The sequence below is a fragment of the Chrysemys picta genome, chromosome 3, assembly GCF_011386835.1.
Source record: "Chrysemys picta bellii isolate R12L10 chromosome 3, ASM1138683v2, whole genome shotgun sequence".
Classification (NCBI taxonomy): domain Eukaryota; kingdom Metazoa; phylum Chordata; order Testudines; family Emydidae; genus Chrysemys; species Chrysemys picta.
The window spans coordinates 101,075,529-101,093,855 of NC_088793.1; the positions used below are offsets into that span (position 1 = coordinate 101,075,529).

Sequence of the window (18,327 nt, forward strand, 5' to 3'; positions counted from 1 at the left end):
GCCAAGTGATTTCAATTATGGTTGTTGAAATGAAGACAGGTTTCGTAATTCACATGAACATAATTTTCAGTTCTTTGAAATACAGTTGCTATTGTATTGTTCTGATACAGTTCAATCCCATTTGAAGAAAGGGTGATAGCTATTCTTCATTGGCTGCAGTTACCTAAAGATGAAAGGTAGGTATTAAATTTCAAATGTAAAGTTCGTGTTTACAGTGTTAGAATAATGAAATAATAATTAACAAATACAATGCAATGTAAATGTTGTTTATATTTAATATAATACCTTGTGTGCATTATTTCAATAACTTCATAAAAACATAAGAACGGCCATACTGGGTCAGACCAATGGTCCATCTATCCCTGTATCCTGTCTTCTGACAGTAGCAATGCCAGATGCTTCTGAGGGAATGAACAGAACAGGGCAATTATCATGTGATCCATCCTCTGTCGACCAGTCCCAGAATCTGGCAGTCCAAGGTTTATGGGATTGCATCCCTGACTATCTTGGCTAATAGCCATTGATGGACCTATCTAATTCTAATTATCTAATTCTTTTTTGAACCCAGTTATACTTTTTGTCTTCGCAACATCCCTGCAATGATTTCCATAGGTTGACTGTGCATTGTGTGAAGAAATAGTTCCTTTTTGTTTCTTTAAACCTGCTGCTTATTAATTTCACTGTGTTATATGACAGGGTAAATAACACTTCCTTATTCACTTTCTCCAAACCAGTCATGATTTTATAGACCTCTGTCATATCCCCTCTTAGTCATCTCTTTTCCAAGCTGGAAAGTCCCAGTCTTTTTAATCTCTCCTCATATGGAAGCTGATCCATACCCCTGGTCATTTTTGTTGCCCTTCTTTGTACTTTTTCCATTTCTAATATATCCTTTTTGAAAGCGGGTGACCAGAACTGCACAAAGAATTCAAGATGTGGGCGTACCATGAATTTATGTAGTGGCATTGTGATATTTTCTGTCTCATTATTTATCCCTTGCCTAATGGTTCTTAACATTCTGTTAACTTTTTGGACTGCCATTGCACATTGCGGATGTTTTCAGAGATCTGTCTATGATGACTCCAAGATCTCTTTCTTGTGTGGTAACAGCTAATTTAGATCCCATCATTTTTGTATGGATAGTTGGGATTATGTTCTCCCATGTGCATTACTTTGCATTTATCAACATTGAATTTCATCTGCCATTTTGCTGCCCAGTCACTCAGTTTTATGAGATCCCTTTGTAACTCTCCGCAGTCTGCTTTGGACGTAACTATCTTGAGTAATTTTGTATTGTTTGCAAATTTTACCACCTTTTCCCAGATCATTTACGATCAACAAATTAGTTGTTTCAAGTCTGTTTCTAAGCAAATTGTCTATTTCTTTCCCTTCTTTTAAAATGTTTCCTCACTAAATGATGCACAGTTGTTTCTATTATTTAATATCCATTGTTGAATTATTTTTTTCTGGACTATTTTTCAATGTGTATGTAAAATATTACATTTTTGGTGCTGTTTGATATAGACCACACTTTTACACTCTGTATTTAGAAGAACCAGATACCTCTGGCCATCATTTTGGACCAGTCAGCAGTGGAGTAAGTAGGCAGTTTTGTTTTGTTTTAAAGCTCTGTATTGAGTTAGTGATGAGGCTTTGTATAGCATGTTAAATTAACACCCATAAACTGGAGCACTCATCTGCAGTGTACTTACTAGAACAAGGACTTTGTGGGAGGGTGAACATGCATACTACTAACATGTTAGTTTTACTAACATACATAGTAAAAGGGCATATAATAAATATGCTATTTTCAATGCTAACAAATTAGGTACTATCTTTTATTTATAATTTAAAATTGCAAATGCGGAGGAGGTTGTAAATGGTGTATCTTGTCTCCCTCTCCCCTTCCCCCACTCATCATATGCTAGTTCTCCCTTTTGACAAAAAATACTAGAAATTTTTGGAAAGGAAAAAAAAAAGTTTTTAATGAACATTATCAGTTTAGGGAAAACAAACAAACACTTTTCTTTTTTTTTTTTTTTTTTAAAAAGTGGATGGGGGAGGTGGGGTGAATGAAACATTTAAACCAGCTCTAATCTTAGTCCACTTCTGTGGATGGCTATTCACATTGTAACTGGCATGGTTGCTGGCTGTCTCAGACTACAGTTAGGTGGATATAAATGATATCTCCCTCCATGTCAGACTTTGGCCATTTTGGCATAGGGCAGGGGTTCTCGACCTTTTTCTTTCTGAGGCCCCGCCTCCAACATGCTATAAAAACTCCATAGCTCCACCTGTGCCACAACAACTGTTTTTCTGCATATAAAACCCAGGGCCGGCACTAGGGGGAACCAAGCAGGGCAGTTGCCCGTGGTCCCATGCCACAGGGTCTACCACAAAGCTACATTGCTCAGGCTTTCGCTTCCGCCCTGGGTGGCAGAGCTCAGGGCCCCGGGCTTCAGCTCCATGCAGTGAGGCTTTGACTTTCTCCCCTGGGCACCAGTGAGTCTAATGCTGGCCCTGTTTGGCGGACCCCCTGAAACATGCTCATGGCTCGCAGGGGGCCCTGGACCCTGATTGAGAACCACTGGCATAGGGGAAGCAGATATTACCACTGTCTGTGCTGTACCCATTCAGTAAATAAGAGAAGCCTTCATTTTCCGGGATGGGTCAATATTACATCCTTCAGTAAATGCACTTACAAAAACAAGAAGAGGTTGAAGGGGGGGAAAAAACCATTCAGTGATTTGGGAACATTAGAGAATGGTACTATCTTGAACTCAGGAAAAGTTTTGGCATCTATAACTGACTTTTCCAGATTTTACTGGAGCTATTAACAGCAAGAGGCTTTCAATTTCTCTTGTGGGGGGCTTTCACTGAACACTGTTTCTGTGATAATACTGAAAGATCAATGTAGTTCTTTAGTTGATTAACTGCCAACGAGAGCTCGACAGTGGTGTCTCTGTCTCCCTTCTCCTCTCTCCCGCTTCTTAGGTAATATAAAACTCAGTTATCCTTATCTTTGGTTAGTAAATAAAACAACATAGATTACATATGTCAAAAACACTTTGAAAAATAAAAACCACTGTAAGGACATCTGAATAGCTCTGTAAGAGCATGATTCTGCAACCCTTACTCACACTGAGTAGAATTACTTATGCAAGTAGTCCCATCAAGTAATGTAACTAGCTGATTATAAATATTAATTGCTCGTATTGATTACTTATGCATCTAAATTATTCTTGCAAGTAGTCCCACAGAGTCCACTGTCACTAAGTACTAAACGTGAAAAAGGTTGAAGAATTGAGCTATAGGATGGCATTTCTTTTGGTTTAAAATTAAATTTTCAACCAATGATTAAGACCCCAAGTCACTAGTCCATCCCTATGTTCCCAGTTAAAATGATCCAAATGACAGAAGTGTATAATTTATTTGAAGATGAAACTGATTGGACTATCTTTTTATAAGAAATTCTCATTTTAAACAAATAGCTCATGCTTAACCTGAAGTGAAAACTTGGGTCTGTCCATGAAATCCTTATTCCCATGTATAGTTCAACTGAAACCTATTGGAATACTTATGTGAATAGAGTTTTCAGAAAGAAGTCTTTTATTTGTATATGGGTCATACTGTGTCTTACATTTTACATTCACCAAATACAGATATATATATTCGTTTCTAAATGCTTAAAATCTATTTTACATCACCAAATTTCTATTCTGCAGGTCATTCTTGCACTACAGAGAGTGGACAACATAGTTGGGATGCTGATGGATGGTCTCAAACAAATGAATTTGCACAAATGCCTAAACATTATTCTTCTATCTGATCATGGTAAATTGATGTGTACACAGTGGCAAAATGAGGACAGACACATGCATGGAATTAAGTGGCAGGCTGCAACTTTTATTAACCTTTAGCACAGGGAAGGGGCACTACCTGCCCATCACCCACACTCTTCTATACCAGATATTTAATTGATTCCAGTGTGGGGGTTACAGGGCTTATTATCAATATAACCCTTAACTCGAGGTAGGTTCTCCTCAGCCTACCCCCCAGGACTCTGTCCTAGCACCATCCTTGCTGCAAGAGGGACAGAGGATGCAGAAGGGCGCGGACCTCAGGCGTGAAGGCCACTAAGTCTGACCTTGGCCCACAAAGGCCACAAGGTCTCACTCGATCCCATGAGCTCAAGGCCCATCACCAAAAATGCCATTTTTTTTTACTTCTGGGAACCATTCATTTTATCCTCTTAACTGCACTGGAAACCTGCCACAAACTGTGATGAATTAACAACTCAACCCAAGTACTTCCGTTATATATTAATCACATTCCTGCCTAATCCACTGTGGTTTAAAGGTGCCTCTAGGAAATCGAAAAACTCCCTGGTCCTCTGCCAACTGGCCCATGGGAGAAAAGATTCCTTCCTGACCCCTAAATGGTCAATCAGTTGGACCCACAGACTCTGTAAGGCTTGCTTCCCATTCCTAGTTTAAGGAAAGTAGGCTGGGGCTGATGGAATGGAGCCAAAAGAGGCTCCACACAGTCCCCACTCCAGGTTAAATCCTGCGAGCTGGGGAATGCTGGCCAGTCAGCATCTCTACCCTCCCAGCTGGCCAATGGCTGCAAGAGACTAATGTCAGGCGAAGTGACTTTTGGTGTCCCTCAGCAAGTGTTTCCCTCTCTCACTGCTGGGACTGTCCATTTTCACCAGTGGCTTCATCAAGTTCTCTCACACATTGAAGCAGGTGGTAGCATTTTGTTTCCATAGTAGACATGCTTAAAGTCCGATGTCAGCTTTTGTACAGAAGAATATTCTGGACCTGATTCTCATTTACACCCCAGCCCCTTTATAGCTCTCTGTTTGTGTAAGTGGGCCTTAATGTAAATTACATTTTACAGTGCCAGAGCAGTGTAAAGGGTCCTCATTGTACCTGAGAATCAGGCCTTTTATTGTTAATTTGTGGAGTTGGTGGGGGGGAATGATATAATTCACTTTCTTTTCATATGCTGCACCTAACTCTCTCTTTCCCCATTCCAGCTTAAGTGACTTCAAAGCAATAGATTCCATTATAATTAATAAAAACTAGTTATATTCTTAAAACATCCTGTTTTTTGTTTTTCTTAAGTAGTCCCTGTGGTGTGCGTATACAGACTGCACAAATGAAGCTGAAAGCCACAGCCATGGCCTATTATTTCCACTAGTTGCCTCTGACCTGTCTTTTACTGCAGGGCTATGTGTATAAAACTTAGATTTCTGACTACAGCCCAGAACTGAAAAGTTATCCACTCTGCCGGTCCAACCCCCACAGTATCCTTTATTTTTCTCCTTCAGTAGGGAAAATGTATTGCAGTTTTCTTGTGAGAACTGTCATGAGGGAGTGTTACTGGGCTGCTGAAAGGGTAGATGTTTATGTACCGTATGAGTTCACATTTCCTTTCAGCTGTTCAGATGTCTTGTGGCTTTCCTGATTAAATTATCACCAAGCACATTTCCCCTTTGTACAAAACAGCTACATGTTCTGTTATTAGGAGTATTGCAGATTTGTACCTACCTATTTTAAAAATAACACTTTTCCCTTTTGCAGGCATGGAAACAGCTAGCTGTAGTAAAACAGCATATCTGAGCACATACATGGAGAATGTTCAAGATATCACAATAATTCCTGGCCCTGCAGCTCGCTTAAGACCCCAAAATGTTCCAGATGAGTATTTCTCTTGTATGTAGTTGATAAACTAATTTGTGTTACTTGATTATCTATTTCTAAACTTTTTAAAATTAAGTGAGGATTAATTTGTATAGAATGTACTGATATTCCTCAGATTCAGTACAAGCTTACGGAGAAATTGAACCATAAGGGTTGGGGAAACTGTTATGACCTAGAAGCATAAATCTTCTGCTCTTAAAGGCATTTAAAGACCTAGTTCAGTTACATGTGTAGCTGGGGCTCTTAATCTCTATATGGTTTAGCCAAACACAAGTTATTGGATTCAATACAGGGGTAACTAGGAGAAATGTAGTGGCCTGTGATATACAGGAGGTCAAACTAGATGACTTAATGGTCTCTTCTGGCCTTAAACTCTATGAATCTTTCCTAGCCTGGACCCTATCCTTTTCCAAGGAAGGTTGTTGGATTAATTTTTTTTTCTTTTGGTGGGATTTTTCCTTGGAAGTTTATTAAAAACATGTTAATATAAACTTTACCAAAGCTAAGTTATGTCAAGAAAACTCCAAGCTATTAGACTAGCACAACAGTTACTGCTTCTTATGTGCACATTGCAATAAATTCTGGAATGTCAGATTCTAATTGGCAACATCCTTTTCTGTCAACACCATTTAAACGATAAATATGTGAACATTAAAAGTAAATAACCAAAGTGATTGGAGAGAAGAGAATGTGAAGGAAACCTCCCCTAAAAAGACAGCTAGTTAAAAAGTATAGCTTGAAGATTTTCTTACTGATTTTGTTTTTACTATTGGTTGCTTGGTTTTCAAACAGGAAAAATAAGTTGCTTACATTTAGAAATGATTTTTAACCTAGATGACTGCGTTATGTGGTATTGAATCAGTATTCCATATTTGGAAGCCTTTTATTTTGCATCTTTTTTTTTTAAACTTTAGGTGACTAATTTTTACATCTGACTCTTCCAGTTGATTACCAACGTGTTACCAGACAACTTACAGTAAGTGTTGTCTTTAGTGTTGGCTCATGCTTCTTAATTCATATTGACATTTATTATTATTTTTACAGTAGCAGTATGCTTGTCTCCTTATATAATATATGAAAAGAGAGGGTCACCGCCCCAAAAGGTTACTACCCAATTCTAGATATGACACAATGACAGGAAGAGAAACAATAGGGAGAAAAGTGGACAAAGGTTACAGTAATAAGGGTTATAAGAAATAGCCAGCAGGATTTGTCAAGAACAAATCATGCCAAACCTACCTAATTTCCTTCTTTAACAGGGTTACTGGTCTAGTGGGTATGAAGAAAACAGTAGCAACGATGTGTCTTGATTTCAGTAGGGCTTTTGACACAGTCCCACCTGACATTCTAATAAGCAAACTAGGGAAATGTGGTCTAGATTAAATTACAATAAGGCGTGTGCACAACTGGTTGAAAAACTGTACTCAAAGAAAAGTTACCAGTGGTTTGCTATGAAAGTGGGAGGGCATATCTAGTGGGGTGCCACAGAGGTCAGTCCTAGGTCCAGTACTACTCAATAGTCAATATTTTCACTAATGACTTGGAAAATGGAGTGGAGAGTATTCTTATAAAATTAGTGGATGACACCAAGCTGGGAAGGGTCACAAGCAAATTGGAGGGTAAGATTAGACTTCAGAACGACCTTGACAAATTAGAGAACTGAAATCAACAAGATTAAATTCATTAAAGACAAGTGCAAAGTATTACGCTTAAGAAGGAAAAATCAAATGCACAACTACAAAATAGGGAATAACTGGCTAGGTGGTAGTACTACTGGAAAGGATTTGGGGGTTATAATAGTTAACAATGTAATGCAGTTGAGGAAAAAGGCAAATATGATTCTGAGATGTATTAATGGTAATGGTATATGTAAGACATGGGAGGTAATGGTCCTGCTCTACTCAGCAATGGCGAGGCCTCCGCTGGGGTACTGTGTCTAATTCTTGGTGCCACACTTTAGGAAAGTTGTGGACAAATTGGAGACATTCCAGAGGAGAGAAACAAAAATGATAAAAAGGTTTAGAAAACCTGACCTATGAGGAAGGTTAAAAAAACTGGGCATGTTTAGTCTTGAGAAAAGAAAACTGAAGGGGGACCTGGTAATAGTCTTCAAATATGTTCAGGGCCCTTCTAAAGAGGATGCTGATCCATTGTTCTCCATGTCCACTGAAGGTAGGACAAGAAGTAATGGGCTTAATCTGCAGCAAATGCGGTTTTGGGTAGATATTGGGAAAAAGTTTGTAAATATAAGGATAGTTAAGGACTGGAATAAGCTTCCAAGGGAGGTTGTGAAACCCTAGAGGCTTTTAAGAACAGGTTGGACTAACATCTGTCAGGGATGATCTAGGTTTACTTTGGTCTGCCTCAGTGGAGGGGGCCGAAGTTGATGACCCTTTGAATGCCCTTCCAGCTCTACATTTCTATGATTGTGACCTCAGTGACTCACTTTTGGCTGATACTTGACTTAAGTTTTGTTTGTCATTCATTAGACTTTTCTATTTTTAACGCCTCTCTCAGCTGACATTGCATCATACTCACTGTCCAGAATACCCCAGGCAGAAACCTCCTTATTGGCCTCATCAGGATTTTCTAGTCCCTTCTGTCCCCACCTCTGACTCCAGGCATGGTGGGAAATGGTGTCAGAGGACTCTGGTAGCTATTATTGTTGTAGTTTGTAGGGTAGGACCCCCTAAGTGGCTCAGTCTGGTATTCCAGGAGCTGGCAAACTCGAAGTGGGGATTACATAAAGGAAAAGGGAATGTTGGTGGGGGAGAATATTTAAATACCTATGGGTGACCAATATATTAAAACCTTTGTATGTGTATGATTTTCCATAATAGAGTGTTGCAGCATTCTCAGACTGGATAATTAAACACCACTAGACTTTGACATCCTGTTCATGTGACGCCTCTTACATAAGAGAGACCTCAATGAATAAAGGTCTTAATACCAGCCAGTGTTATCAAGTCCAATGTGGTCAGAACCTCATCAGAAAAAGGAGCAAAAAAATTAGATAATTAAAAAAAAATTAGTTGACAGCATCCCTTAAATATAACTGTTAAAATGCATATTGACCGATTCTCAAATGTAAGTAACTGATATTTATGCACCATCCAATAGGTCTTTGAGTGTGATGGAAAGACTCCCATTGACTTTAACAGGAGTTGGACAAGACCCTTTGTCGTTAAAGCACTGCTAAGCACTTAGTTTCTGATGTTCATAAGAATTTATGCATGATGGTCATGACTAGTTTTTTTACACATTATTAAATGTATATCTTAATTTAAAAATTTCAGTGCATAGACCCAGATCAGCATTTCAAAGCATTTATGAAAGAGTTCTTACCCAAGCGTTTTCACTATGTCAACAACGACCGAATTGAACGAGTACATTTTTACTTAGACCCCCAGTGGCAACTCGCTCGGTAAGTTACCATTCATCAGTATTTGATTATACAGTAAAGAGTTTCTTGACTTGTTCTTTTGCTTTGGAGGAGAAAAATTAAAACAAATGAATGGTTCTAGATTGACAGCCATTGGAGACTGAGGTCTCTGTTTATCCACTGAACAGGTGTAGCACAAAATAAGCTTTTTCCTACAGTGCCCTTGTCCCTGATTTGGTGGGATCACCTTAGTCTATATAAATTTCTCCTTGCTAAATATGCCTAAGGTGTTGGTGGGTTTTGTGATGTGGATACTTGTCAATTAAGACCCCATTTCTGGAAAGCACTTGAGTACCTGCTTAATTCCCAAAGCATGTGCTTAAAGTTAAGCATGTGTATAAGTGCTTTGCTGAATCAGTGTCTGTGAACTGCAGTGAATCAACTCACTTCTCACAAGCTATTGAACAACCCTATTGTACTTTTAACTACTAGCAGTCCAGGTGGAAACTTTGCTGGGGACCTAGAGGTGAAATTTCCTTAGCCATCCCCAATTATGTCTTGTTCTCTTATTTCACTGTCAGAAATTACATTGTTTCTTCTGACCTATATATTTACCATTGCCAGAATAGTAGTATATTGTGTAGTGGTAATAAGGGTTTAATTTAGAAGTGGGTCAGTGGTCCATATATACCATATTGACATTTGAAGAGAGAACCTATCTGGTGTATGTCTTACGGCTTTTAAAATAAATAAGCAAATGTAAAGCTAACTAATTTTACTAAATTCCCTAAAACAGTAAACAGTAAAACTGTTGAACTGAGGTTGCAATGGAGATCACAGGAATTAATCAAGGAATTAACAATAGTATACACTGTAATCAATAAGTCAACAAGAAGACAGATTGAGATAAACTACTGATCAAATTATTGCATGAACACAATCATAATCAAACCATGAAACCAATATAACACTTACCCTGGGCACTTACTTCTCTGTTGCTGCTGGCAGCAAAAACTGCCTTCAGAGCTGGGCATCTGGCCAGCAGCAGTTGCTACAGCCGGGCTCCTAGGCACCCCTCCCCCCCGCAGTCACTGCTCCCCAAGGACTCTGCCAGCCCCAGAGGCAGGTCCCCCCACATAGGCTGTGAGCAGCTGAAGGGTGGTGGGGAGCTGAGGAGCAGCCACAGCCCCAGGGTCCTGAGCAGCAGCAGCAGGAATAGATGAGGGAGCGCCGTGGCTTCCCGCACTACGGCACCAGCCAGTGCAGCAGCCATCCCATGCTGCCTAACTCTGGCTTCCAGCCTCCAACCTGGCCAGGGGTCAGGGCCTCGGGGGAAGAGGCAGGGCTGGTACTTAATTGAGGAGGAGCAGGGGGCAGGACTATGGAGAGGGGTGGGGCTTCCTAGCAAGGGAGGGTGCAGCCGCCCCTCATTTTCTGTGTAGTCCACCTCAACCTACCCACTGGGAAGAGACTGGCGCTACCCATGACTTGCAGAGATTATATCTGCAGATGACAGCCTCTATTCTTCAAAATTTAAAGGTTTACTCCTGCAGAGCTTACAGACTCTGTAGGCCCCTGGGGTGTAGACTTCACTTTAGTTAATGTCTCCTTTTATATGCAGACAAACAAAGCTACTGAATATATTTTTACATAAATACATTTTGTAACGTAAGTATTATTGGTTACATACCCTGCGACTTCTTTTAAATAGAAAACCATTTGAAATCAAATATTGCAGTGGTGGATTCCATGGCTCAGACAATCGCTTCATGAGTATGCAGGTAAGATTCAGAAGATGGTAACGCTTATGATAGTTTAATTCACCTTATTCACAGGTTGCAAGGGATGATTTTCGTGCATATGTTTGTTTAATCCAGGACACACCCTGTGATGGGGTGTACCAGGCCTTTGTGGCCCCCTCCTGTAGGCCATGCTGTTCTGCCACACCCTGCCCCAGGAAGCAGTGAGGTGGGAGAAAAAGAGAAGCAAAGATGGGTTCTCCTTGCTTGCTTAGAGAGGCCTCAATGGAGCAACCATCTTGGAAGCCACAGCCAAACTGAGCCCAGCAGGCTGAGATAAAAGGATCTGTAGAGCTTTAGCGGATCAGTTCCTGGCTGGGATGAGAGGAGTGAAGAAGGGGGATGGAGCTAGAGAATAACCTGTGGATGCTGGCCCTGAGATAAGGATGGAGATAAAGGGCCTGGCAGGAAGAGGCCCGCGGAAGTAGCAGCTACGGATTAGAGTAAATATTACAGTATGTGGTTGCAGTTTATAGGGTCCCTGGGTTGGAACCCAGAGTTCCCCTACTAGCCATAGGTAAAGTGTTATAAACCCCAAGAAGGGGACAGGTCTTATTTGGGAGCCCGAATAAAGGGCCCAGAGCTAGGACTGATGACCCTAGCAAGGGCAAATATGCTATATAGTTATTGGACTCTTTTGAACCCCATCTGGGGTATTATTTGGACTTTGTGTCTTGGCTGGAGGGCCAAGTTGCTGAAGACCATCAAGGTCAGCTGGCAGCCTAGAGTGGTCAGGAAGGCATTTAACTTGTAAGAAAAGGGGAGAGTAAAAAGACTGAAGATATGAGCACTCAGCACAAAATCAAGATGCTGAGAATAAAATGAATCAAGGATAAAGTTTGCAGATGACACAAAACTTGAGGGAATGGTAAATAATGAAGAAGACAGGTCACTGATAAAGAGCAATCTGGATTACTTGGTGTTAACTTGGCACAAGCAAACAATATATATTTTAATACAGCTAGGTACAAAGAATGTAGACCATTCTCACATGATAGGGGCTCTATTCTGGGAAGCAGTGACTCTGAAAAAGATTTGGGGATCACCAGTTGAACATGAACTCCCAATGCGATGTTGTGGCCAAAAGAGCTAATGCAATTCTTGAATGTATAAACACGGACTCTTGAATAGAAGTAGAGAGGTTATTTTACATCAGTATTTGACACTGGTGCAACCACTGCTGGAGTACTGTGTCCCGTTCTGGTGCCTACAGTTCAAAAATGATGTTGTTGATAAATGGGAGAGGGTTCAGAGAACTATTAGAGGATTAGAAAACTTGTCCTATAGTGAAGAGAAGATTAATGGGTGACTTCATTAGTTTATAAGTATGGGAAAGAAATATTTAATCATTGAAATATTTATTTGTAACTTGAAGCTAGACAAATTCAGATGGAAAACAAGGTGTAAATATTTAATGGTGAAAGTATCAGAGGGGTAGCCGTGTTAGTCTGAATCTGTAAAAAGCAACAGAGGGTCCTGTGGCACCTTTGAGACTAACAGAAGTACTGGGAGCATAAGCTTTCGTGGGTAAGAACCTCAATCTTGCATCTGAAGAAGTGAGGTTCTTACCCACGAAAGCTTATGCTCCCAGTACTTCTGTTAGTCTCAAAGGTGCCACAGGACCCTCTGTTGCTTTTTAATGGTGAAAGTAATTAACCACTGGAATATTGTGCCAGGGTTTGTGGTGAATTCTTCATCACAGACAATTTTTAAATCAAGATTGGCTATTTTTTAAAAAGCTATGCTCTAGGAATTACTTGAGGAAGTTTTATGGCCAGTGTTACACAGGAGGTCAGACTAGATGATCACAAGTGTCCCTTCTGCCTTGGAATGTATGAATGTTTCTGTTCATTTCTGTGCTCCTTCTATAGAGCTGGAGTTAGTAAATACAATGGAAATTTGACTCTTACTACAGAAACCTGTACCTGCCTTCAACAATTATGTATTGTTGAGATCAAACTGTCCTAAAAGTCATAGTTAAACATATGTAATTGACTTTACCCCATATTTGTATTCTTCATCTAACCTGGCCAACTAGCCTTCCCAATCCCCCCCTCTCACAAGAGGAAAGATTGTTTTCTCTTTCTGCATGAAAACTGCACACCCAGTAGATCACACCCATCTTCGCAGAAGCGATATAATACTGTTTCCCTTCTATATCACCTTCCTCGGCAAGATCTAAAAGCTCTTTGCAAACAATGATCACAATCTCAGATTCAGTCACTTTCTCAAGGTCACACAAGCTCTGTGGCAGAGCTGATAAAAGAACCCATGTGTAGCTTTCAGTCCCTTTGAATTAACCATAAAACAATGAGTGCCTCAGACTAACGGCTTGCAAATAAGCTGTTCAGGTGACGTATGCCAGTCATGTTGGGCCAACTGTTACACTAAGTTCCTTTTAAGTGATTTTATTTAAGTAAACATTTGGAAGCGGAATTAATTTGCTCAAAAGGAGGGGACTTTCATACATCACAAGGTTTACATTTGCTGAAGATAACTTTTAAAGCCAGCTGTGAATCAAACTCAGATTTGCTCAGACTTGTCCACCTCCCCCATCTTCTGCAAATGCTTCTTCTACCTCTTAAAATTTCTTCCATGATTAGCCCTTTGTTGTCATGTGACACATACATCTTTAAAAAATAAATCTGCACCTAGTTCAGTCCATGGCACACTGTATATGTTTATCATCAAAGATGCAGTGATTAAAATGTAAATGGATAAAAGTGATTTCAGTTTATGTAATAATATGTACACTTTTTTTACTGTAATATTCCTTAAAGACAAAAGTAAATTGGAGTTTTGTTTAAACTGTAGGCTCTCTTTATTGGCTTTGGACCTGGATTCAAGTTCAAGACTCAAGTTGACCCATTTGAAAATATTGAAATCTATAATTTAATATGTGGTAAGAATAAGCAATCTTTTTTTCCCTCATAAGCCTGTGAAAACCTCTTGGGCATAAAAATAAAAATCGTAATAAACACGTGTTTAAATCTCTGATGAAGCTTCTCCCTTAGAGCCTAATGCATTTCATAAATTTGAAGTCATGTGTATTCCTCAGAAAGATCAGACCCCTAGAGTAAAAAAGCAGATTAATATGAACTCTCTTTCTGATTGGAACAATTTAACTTTTCACATAAAAGAATTAAAACAATCTGTCCTGCCCCTGCCAAAAAGTAGCCTTTCTAGATTACTTGATTGATGTGTTTCCTGCTTTCCTTGCGTGCCTGTGTGCTCCCCTACTGCACATCCTCATGTGATTTATTCAGGACACTTGTCTCTTTATTTCCTGTAACATTACTATTTATTGCACCCGCAACATCAACCTTAGATCTCTTTCTGTAAACTGGATGCCTCGTTGGCTCCTTTGCTCTCCCCTCATATTATGGTATTTCTTCTTTCCTTTTACTTTTCTCTGTTCTTGGTTTCCTTAGCTCACCACTGTCTTTCATTGTCTGTCTATAATCCTCCACATCTCTCTCTCTACCTGCTAGTTCCCTCTATGTCCCCGGGGGTCTCCACCTGTCTTTCCACCCTCTGAAGCATAGTTGCCAACTTTCACGCAGTAAATAAGCACCCAACTTTCACAATAAGCCAAAAATCAAGCTAATCCCATTTCAAAACAAGGCCAAACCAAGCCAATCCCTAAGAACCCCAACACTCCGTGACTAGATCCTCCTGGCATGCAGTCTTGGACTGTGATGGGCCTGCTGTGCACCTCGACTCTCTCCTCCCCTTGCCCCTGCTTGCCATCGCCCCCTCCCATGCCACTGTTTGCCAGCAGCCGATCAAAAAAAAAAAAAAAAAGCTACAAGCCAAAAACTAGTCAACAAGCAACTCACAAGCCAAAAACAAGCCCAATTTCTGCATTTTTTTTCATGGGTTTGGCATGTCTGCTCTAAAGCCTCCCCTGAAAACTCCTTCTTTCTTTTTTTCCTCTGGAATTCTATTACCAAAGGCCTTGATCCAGAAAAACACTTAAGCCTGTGAATAGTCCCACTGAAGTCAGTGGGAAAGCTCTGGTGCTTAAATGTTTTAGTGGGTCAGGGCCATCGGCAGGAAGCCGCGTCCCTTTTTCTCTTACTTGCACATACGTTGTTGCTTCCTTTTGGGACTGTTGCTACTATCATTGATGAAGGATATAGTAGACCAGTCACTAGTTAAACTCCACTGCAGCTATGCAAGCTTCTCCCTTGAGCTATCACCTCTTATAGGGAGAGGCAAGAGTGGAAGTCTGTATTGGCAACTCAGAGGAGCCAGTTCAGCTGTAGGCCCTAGTGCCTTCAACAGGTACCCATGCCAGCATCTCAACTTTCAGAAGATAATTGATCAGGAGTTCCCCCAAAACCTGGGTGCTCAATAGCCACCAACTTCGTGCACCAATTATTAGCCACTATTTCAGATTTGGAGGCTACAAGTTCAACTCCCACAAGGTGCAAGTTTTGTGTGTGTTTGTTTTTTTTTACATAGGGGAGCATTGTCCCTTCTCTCTCCACTATCAGGAGGCAGGTGGATGAGAAATGGTGTCTCCCTCCTTCACTACAAGTGACCATCACAAATGGTAGCTGGCTGTGAAAGCAGCTACATAAATCTGCCACCTGACTTAGTTTGACTGCATGGAGTAGTAAGACAGAAACAGGCAATGCTGCAATCATGGCACCCACATGAGTATAGTCACAGTCAAACTGTAATACTGCCATGTATTTTTTAGTCAAATAAAATTGTTAGTCTCTAAGGTGCCACAAGTACTCCTGTTCCTTTTTATATATTTTTTTGGTTCCCCCTTAATGTTCAGTTTGAATTGTTTGTAGATTTGCTTGGTATAACACCAGCTGACAACAACGGTACTCATGGAAGCCTAAACCACCTTTTAAAGAATCCTGTTTACATTCCAAGACATCCAGAGGAGGAAAGTCATCCATCTGTATATCCGCTCATGAAAGCCACCTCTTCATTAGACATTGGTTGCTCATGTGATTTGGCGGTAAGTAATTCAGATGGATAAAACTGCTGAGCCAAAATAATTTGTTTGTAATTGTGTCTGAAACTGTATACTCCTGACTGTGATCACTACATTCATAATTTTGCCATCTGTAGGCCTGATAGAGTGCCCATTGACATCAATGGAAAGATTTCTATTGATTTTAATGAGCAATAGGTATAGAGGGCCTGATCTACCTTTTCACGTAGGACCAAATGCTGCCATTGGAAGGCAAGGTTTGACAGAGAAGCACTGAACTCTTTCCTTCTTGGCTTTATCATATGGGAATCTTCCTCCTGTGGAGGATAGTTGTATATAAAATTGAAGACTTTATTTTCTTAATTTAAACCTTGATTATGCATGCTGTTGTTTGGCAGCCCTCCAGTTGACTTCACTGGGAGTTCCTGTGTGGAAGGCTTGTGGAACAGAGCGCTTGAATTTGTTAACAAAGGGTTTTGTATATTTATAGTTGAGAACTGTTGGCAGGGAATCGTGCTCTATACAACAAATAGTAGCATCCTATGTTTGTTTTATAGGGCTTGCCCATAAGGGATTTTCAGCAACAGTTAAATCACACTGCATCAGAAGGTAAGCATTTTATTTTATAGGAGAAAATAGTGTGTGTGTGTGTGTGTGTGTGTGTGTGTGTGTGTGTGTGTGTGTGTGTGTGTGTGTGTGTGTGTGTTTTAAGTAAAAATATTTTTTATTTTATTTAAAAGTTTGACCAATGCCTAGATTTATCCTAAGTCCTACTCAAGTACATGGGCTGAACAACAAATCTTATCTTTTACTGGTATTTACCTGAACTATTCATCTTTACAAATAGATCCCTCTGTCTTGTAAACTGCTGATTTTTAAAACTCTATTACTATGCAGTATATTTTTATAGAAATGTAGTGTATATTTGAGGCCATTACTACATGGTTGCTCTGTTAAATACAGAACTGATATGGCATATAGGGCAATCTACTTCTTGATTATCTAGATATACTTGAATTCTCCTATGGTAGGTTTTGAATTTGACAACATGGGATACATAAGAATTTCATGAGGAAAAATTAGCTAGGAAAACCCCGCAAATGTTGATGCCTGCATATATGATGAAACATAGAAGATCTTTAGACAATCTACAGTATTAGTCATAAGAATAAAATAGGTTTATTTACATGGTCAACAGTATATCTGCATTACTGTGATTTGTAATAGAATATATTCTGTTATGACCATATTGAAGCTTTTTTTTCCCTTTTAAATGAGCCATTGACCAATAGCTGGTGACTAAGTCATCAGAACTAAAACCCAACTAATGGTCATGTGGAATGCATCTGCTGGCATTAATAATATCAAAAATGGATTCAGGTTGATTAAAATGTCAGAAAGTTCAATAAGTTGATATGGACCTTGTTCTGTGTTTGTATTCAAGACAGAGGTGACATCACCACCTCCCATGAAAATAAATTCTGTGCCCATGAGTAACTCCTATTAATAGCTATAGGGTTATGTCCCCATTGAAGGCAGGATTAGACATTTTTTGTCCATTCATGAATAACTGGATGCTTTGGCAGATATGTGTAGACTGCTGTGGTGTAGGCCTTGGGATAAGAGTTTTTCATGAGTCTACTCAACAATAACAGCAGATACTTTAAAAACATACCCCAGAACCTCTTAAAATCCTTGCTTTCAGTATTTCGTAGTACTCATGCAGATGATCAACAAAATGAGATCCACGTAGTAACTTTTTAGGCCCGATCCTGGGAATTTTGCTTGAGTTCCCAATTCAGCAAGATATTCAGTGGGTAGTCCTATTGAAGTTAGTGGGCCTATGCCTTGCTTAAAGTTAAGCATATCCTTAAGTACCTTGCTGAATGGGCCTGAGTAAAGACTGCAGGATCAGGCCCATAATTCCAATTGACTCACTTTTGTAAAGATGTAAGTCTAAGAGCCTGATCCTGCACCCATTGACACTAATGTCATTGTCTTCAATGGAAGCAGGACCGTTCTACACATTTAACAGTTTAGATAACAATACTCCAGTAATTCAGATCTTGATATTAAAAGTTATAGTGACTACACTTATCAAATACAGTAGAACCTCAGAGTTACGAACACCAGAATTACAAATTGACAGGTCAACCACACATCTCATTTGGAACCAGAAGTACACAGAGCACAGACCAAAAAAAGAAAAAGAAAAAGAGAAAGAAAGAGAGAAAGAAAGAAAGAAAGAAAGCCAAATACAGTATAGTACTATGTTAAATGTAAACTACTAAAAAAATAAAGGGAAAGTAAAAAAAAAAAAAAAAAAAAAATAACAAGGTAAGGAAACCTTTTCTGTGCTTGTTTCATTTAAATTAAGATTGTTAAAAGCAGCATTTTTCTTCTGTATAGTAAAGTTTCAAGGCTGTATTAAGTCAGTGTTCAGCTGTAAACTGTTGAAAGAACAACCATAATGTTTTGTTC

General features: G+C 39.6%; 1 protein-coding gene across 3 annotated transcripts in view; it reads left to right on the forward strand.

The window, feature by feature from the left end:
• The window catches only part of ENPP1 (ectonucleotide pyrophosphatase/phosphodiesterase 1), a 75,833-nt gene that overhangs the window by 48,312 nt on the left and 9,194 nt on the right, over positions 1-18,327 (forward strand). For all 3 annotated transcript variants that reach the window (XM_008176600.4, XM_042848173.2, XM_042848174.2), the window contains exons 10-19: positions 111-176; positions 1,525-1,597; positions 3,726-3,834; positions 5,589-5,720; positions 6,653-6,684; positions 9,005-9,132; positions 10,802-10,871; positions 13,704-13,791; positions 15,698-15,870; positions 16,404-16,455. In XM_008176600.4, coding sequence (XP_008174822.2) covers positions 111-176; positions 1,525-1,597; positions 3,726-3,834; positions 5,589-5,720; positions 6,653-6,684; positions 9,005-9,132; positions 10,802-10,871; positions 13,704-13,791; positions 15,698-15,870; positions 16,404-16,455 — 923 coding nt within the window. The remainder of the gene's footprint in view (positions 1-110; positions 177-1,524; positions 1,598-3,725; positions 3,835-5,588; positions 5,721-6,652; positions 6,685-9,004; positions 9,133-10,801; positions 10,872-13,703; positions 13,792-15,697; positions 15,871-16,403; positions 16,456-18,327) is intronic.